This window comes from Phocoena phocoena, chromosome 19, assembly GCF_963924675.1.
Source record: "Phocoena phocoena chromosome 19, mPhoPho1.1, whole genome shotgun sequence".
NCBI lineage: Eukaryota > Metazoa > Chordata > Mammalia > Artiodactyla > Phocoenidae > Phocoena > Phocoena phocoena.
This window is the reverse complement of record NC_089237.1, coordinates 25,241,135-25,247,134: the sequence shown is the minus strand read 5'-3', so window position 1 is coordinate 25,247,134 and position 6,000 is coordinate 25,241,135. Positions and strand designations below refer to the sequence as shown.

At 45.6% G+C, this 6,000-nt stretch overlaps 1 protein-coding gene across 1 annotated transcript in view; it reads left to right on the top strand.

The window, feature by feature from the left end:
* The first annotated feature begins 392 nt into the window (after positions 1-392).
* Positions 393-6,000, top strand: part of LOC136139078 (leucine-rich repeat-containing protein 37A2-like) — a 40,902-nt gene continuing 35,294 nt past the window's right edge. Inside the window, exons 1-3 of the mRNA XM_065897993.1 lie at positions 393-1,250; positions 1,380-2,977; positions 5,352-5,423. Coding sequence (XP_065754065.1) covers positions 393-1,250; positions 1,380-2,977; positions 5,352-5,423 — 2,528 coding nt within the window. The remainder of the gene's footprint in view (positions 1,251-1,379; positions 2,978-5,351; positions 5,424-6,000) is intronic.

Genomic DNA, 6,000 nt, shown 5'->3' with positions numbered 1-6,000 from the left:
AGAATGCCACGTCGTGTGGTTTCCTCGGGAAGCTCTGCATCCTTTCGAATCCCCCTCGGACCCTGGGCTGCTGGAGGTTGGGGCCACTTGGGTCTGCAGCCCAAATCCCGCCTCATTGTTTGGGGCCAGGGAGGGTAGGGAGGAGTTGGGAAGAGGGCCCGGCAGGAGGTAATTGTCGCCTTTGCAAGGGGAAGGATGGCTTGCGCCCTGGGGACTCTGGGAAAAAAGCCCACTCTGGTGGCACGGATTGGATCTCCGCACGAACCTAATAAAGGTGACGTAACTAAAGATGTCATAAATAACGGGTGGAACGTTAGGCGGGGGAGGGGCGCGCGGTGGCTAACGTGAGCGCTGGTGTCGGCACTGGCATAGTGGTTCAGCTCGGATGCAGGATGTGGCTCCGGCTCCTCACTGGCCTGGGTCACTGCGCCTGGGAGCCGCCGCACGTTATGTCCCGGCTGCGCCTTTGGTTGCCACGGCTCTTCCTCACGTGGCTACAACTGTGGCTTCAAGTCCAAGCAGTTCAGCCTCCGGAGTGGGCCCTGGGCCCCGTCCAGGTGACCCCCAACCCCCCGCGGCTGACAGAGGCTTGGTCTTCATACGCCTCAGACCCCCCTCCCAAATTGCCCCATGCCCTTACACCCCTGGCAGAAGCCGGGGGCTTTAATTACTTGACGTCCTCGTCTCCAGTCCAGATGTTGGCCCCGCGTCATCAGGAGTTGACCGAGACTGAGGCTCCATACCCGGACACGGGTTCCGTTGCAGAGCTGCCTACAGGGCCACATCAGTTTGCTGTTCCACATCAGGATCTGAATAACAAGCAAACCCAACATCAAAAGATCCCAGAGGCGGTTCCAGTGCCAGACTGGGATCAGAATCAGCCCTTGGTTCTGCCTTCTCGACACAAAAGTAAGACTGAAAACATAGGTCTAGATCAGGCTGAAGGTCACCAATCAGTTGAAATACCTGTTCCACCTCTAGGTAGTAAGAGCTCAAAACCAATGAAGTTTATTGTTTCACCCCCAAACCTGAAGAAAGATCTACTTCAGCGTCAACGGCTTGCCAAAGCGTCAACAGGCCAATTTGAAAAACACCCTCAGGGTCTAGAACAACAGTTGCAGGGTGATTATTTAGATCCCAGTATGGATGCCTTTCATCCTGAGGAGAGCCTATCTAGGGCTTTTCTGGGTGGCCCAGATGAACCTCCAGAGCCCCCAGAGGAAGCTGAACTTTCTCCATCCCAGAAGGAGGCCCAAATTTGTCATCCAGAGCTCACTGAGGAGGCTGAATCTTTACGCCAGCAAGAGGCCCCTGCCCAGCATCCACAGACCCCTGAGGAGGTTGAATCTTTTTTACCCCAGGTAGAGAAACAGCCTCAGCAACCAGAGCCCACTGAAGAGGTAGAACCACCACCACTTCAGCAGGAGGCTCCATCTCAGCCTTCAAAGGCCCCCGAGGAACTAGAAACTTCAAGTCCTCAGGAGGCCCTCGCCCAGCTCTTGGAGACACATCAGGAGGTTGTAGTTCGACTAGTAGCACACCATGAGGTAAATGAAGCTCAGCAGTCAAACGTGTGCAATGTCACTGTTAAACCTCTGGATCTAGCACTTACCATAACTCCACAGGTCACCAAAGAGGTTGAACCTTCTCCAGTCCAGCAGGACACCCCATCTCAGCCTCCAGAGAGCCCCGAGGAGGTTGAACCTTCTCCAGTCCAGCAGGAGACCACAGGTCAGCCTCCAGAGCCTCTTGTGGAAGCTGAGCCTTCTCCAAGTGAAAAGGAACAACCAACTCAGCCTTCTGAGCCTACAGAGCCTCCAGCAACCCAGCAGGAGACCCCAGCTCAGCTTTCAGAGTCTTTTGGAGAAGCTGAAGCTTCTGCAACCCAGGAGGAAGCCATAGCTCAGCCTCGAGAGCCTCTTGGTGAGTTTGAATCCTCTCCAACTCAGTCTCCAGGGCTCTCTAATGTGACTGTAGTTTTCTCTCCAGAGCATCCTGTGACAACAGTTTCTCCTCTAGGTCAGGATCAAGCTCAGCTTCTGCAGCGGCCCGATGTCACTGTTAAACCTGTGGGTCTTACACTTATCGTAACTCCAGCGTTCACTAATGAGGCTGAAACTTCTCCACCCCAACAAGAAACCTCGGCTCAGTCTACAGTGTCCTCTGAGCAGTTGGAACCTTTGTTAGTCTGGCAGGAATTTTCAGATGAGCATCCAATCCCCTCTGAAAATGTTGAATTTTTTCCAGTTCACCGAGGACCCCCAATTCAACCACCATACCCCGAGATGACATTTCTAAATCCAGAGCAAGTTCAGGCTCACCACCCAACCTTGATTGAGGTCACAATTCAACCATTGGACCTTGGACTGACCAGAAGGCCAGAACCCACTAAGGAGGATGAACCTTCTCCAGTCATGCAGGAGACCTTAACCCAGCCTGCAGAACCACCTAAGGAGGTTTTTGTAGCTCAGCCTCCAGTATATCATAATCGAATAGTTCCAACACCAGATCAGGATCACACTGAGCCTCCAACATCACCCAGTATCACAGTTAAACCTTTGAACCTGGAGCTTACCACAACTCCAGAACCTACTACAGAGTCTGAACATTCTACAGCCCGGCAGCAGACTACAGCTCCCCCTCCAAAACACCCTGAGGTGACACTTGAACAACCAAACCTGTCTCAAGTCACAGTTCCACCTGTGGACCTGGGAGTTAACATATCTCAGCAACCAAGGCCATCTGAGACGGTTCTTTTTCCTTCGTCTCAGAATTCAGTATCCACAGGTCTTCCTGGTATAAAATATACCCCAGAAAAGAAGCAGCCGGAACAGAATGCCACCACAAACATCAGCATATGTGAGCTGTGTACCTGCAAAAATGAGATGCTGTCGTGTGTTGGTCTCAGCCCAAAGCAGAAGCTCCACAGAGTGCCTGAGCCAGAGCCTAATGCCTACAACGGCACCTTCACCATCCTGTAAGAATTACCCTTCCTCATTTGTTCTCTGCATCCTGCCTGAACTGGCAGCCTTTCTTCAGGTCTTCCTGGGTCCTCCTTATCTCCCCAATCCACATTGACTGACTTTGTGTTTCCACCTTTTGTTTGTCAATGATTCCTTATCTTCATTCTCCTTCTTACTATTTTTCCCCCTCCTCCAGTCTTTTACTTTTAATTGCCCTTATTTTTTCCTTTTCCATTTTTTTCCCCATTATTTAATTCCTTAAGATTTACTCTTCTCCCACCTTTACTCCATCCTCTTTACAGCAACATGTCCTCTCCCCATCTCATTGGTGGTAATACAACAATGTGTTTAAGAGTAGAGATTCCGGAGCCAGACTACCTGGCTTTGAACCCAGGTCTGTCATTTATTAGCTTTATGACTCAACTTCCTCATCTGTAAAATGGGGATTATGGTAGTCATCATCTCATAGGATGACTCCTATGACTGCTAAATCTCCCAATGACTCCAATCTCATTGGGAGATTTAGATGAGTTAATATAAGTAAAGCTCTTCTATCAGTGCCTAGCATATATTTTAGTGTTAGCTATTATTATTATTAAATCCCTCAGTTATATCTAGAACTCATCTTTGTCCCCTGGCTTTCTATATGTAGCACCCATTTTGTGCCCAACCCAGGGCTAAGTACTGTGGGAGGCACAGAAGTATATGTCATTGTCTCCAGAACATGACAATGACAAGTGGGAAGAAAGGGGATATGCCTTAAAAGGGAGGTAATATATAATTAAGTATTAAGAGAAATACAGATACGTGCTGTAATTCACCAGAACCTGTAATCACAGGGGTGTAGAGGTCACAGAAGGCTGCATGGATAAGCTAAATTTTTAGGTGGGACTTAAAGATTGGCTGTGATTTGTCAGAGAAATAATAGGCAGTACAGTCTAGGCAAAGGTGTGACTGCAGGGATGATCAGAATTTAATAGATTAGTCTGGCTGTAAAGAACTGGGTTAGGCAACAATGAAAGATAGGATCATAAAATATCTTGACTATCGGCAATGGGGGTTTGAAAGTTATGCTGTGAGATATGGGGAGCCACTGCAAGTATTCAAGCAAGAGAGACAAATGATTAAACCAAGAGGCTGATTTTAGATTTCATACGTAGAGCGATCTAGAGAGGAAAGCTTGATTCAGGGAGACCAAATAGAATGCTTTATCAAAATCTAGGAGTAAAGTGAGAAGGGGCCGAATTAGAGTAGTTGTGATGGAAGTAGAAAGAAAATCCTGAGAGTACTACAGAGGAAAACCTGACAAGATGTAGTAATTGACTGGAGTTGGGGGATTGTAGTACAGGAAAGAGAAAAATCACATGTGTTGATGGGCAGAATGATGATGGTATAACAGGTGGAAATACAGCAGTTGGGAAGCAGAGTCAGTTTGAGGGAGATGAGTTCAGTCTTAGGCATCTTTTATTGGTGAGCATAAAGCAACCAGAAGGCTCTGTTTGAGTGGAAATGTCCCTCAGGCAGATGGGCAGACAGGTATCCGTTTTGACTTATTTCTGACTCCCGTGAAAAATGTGCATATAAACTGAATAGTTCCATTGTTGCTGAGGGAAGAGGACAAAGCTAAAGCTAAAGATTCAGTCATCCACTGAGTTAGTGGTTCAAACTGAACCTCAGGCATTTAACAGCTTCTTTTAAACACGTCTAATTCATGGATACATTCTCACTGTTTAAAAAAAGAAACGTCACAGAAGTATATAGGGTAAAATGTGAAAATTCCACCCCACCTTCCCTACCACCAATAAGGTAACTCCTGTTACTGTTTTGATGTGTGTCCTTCCTTCCGATCTCTTTCCTTTGCATTTTGTTCCCCTAATGAGGTAATAACTTTATTCCTTGCTCAGTGACTTGTGCTTTTCCCTACGCAATATGTTTAAGAGCTATTTTCGTATTAGTCCCTCTAATTTCTAATTGCCCGTATCCTTCTAACACCTGGAGAGATTCTGAGGGCACTGGGCCAAAGCTTTGGTGTTGCCATAGGATTTCTTAATATTTATTTGCTGATATTGATAAATGTTTGCCATTTTTCTCATTGATTTGCAGGAGTCATTTTAGACACATAAGTGATTTGGGAAAAAAAGTAATTGGCATTATGTATCCCAGAATTTGGACAGACAGGAAGTTCAGGTTCTGAGGGGATGCCTCATTGTTTGTGCCAGTGGCCTCACAGTATGTTTTTATTACTTGTACACACTGGGAAGCTGTGGGAATTAAAAAGCTGGTCTTTTCTGCATTTGAATATTCCCTACATGGTAGCCATGATTCTTTTCCTTATTCTCTACATTCTTTTCCTACCTATTCAAGCATATGAACTGTGTTTCTTCACAGAAATTTCCAAGGAAACTCTATTTCTTACATTGATGAAGGTATATGGAAGGCATACTGCTGGGCTGAGAAGCTGTGAGTATACTCTCCCCAAATATGAATACAAAAACCTAACTGCATTATAAGATCCTTCTTGGTCCAGAATTTTGAGGTCAATACCTGTGAGCAAAGGTATTTCCCCTTCCATATCCCAAAGCAACCTAATGATTGAAATTCTGTGTTTATTTTAAAAATTAAATTTGGCAGGACCTCTTTAAAATCAGTAAGAGACAATTTAAACTTATTTTCCATTATACAAGTAATACATGATTATATTCTCAATATATAACAGTGAAATAACAGGTATAGTGAAAACCCTCCTTTTGCCCTAATCCCACACCCGCTACTTTGAGTTTAGTATTAATCCTTCCAGACTCTTTTCCATACGTTTGAGTACATACATATTTACAGATAGCAAAAGAGGTTTGTGTGTTTTTCTTATCTTTTTTTACATAATTAATATCCTGAAACTTGATTCCTTCATTTCATGATATGTCTTAGATTTCTTTCCTTCCCAGTACATAGAGGGTTACCCCATTCCTTTAAACTCCTGCATAATATTCCATAGTATGAATGTGTTATAGTTTAATAATGCCCCTGTTGAAGGAGGTTT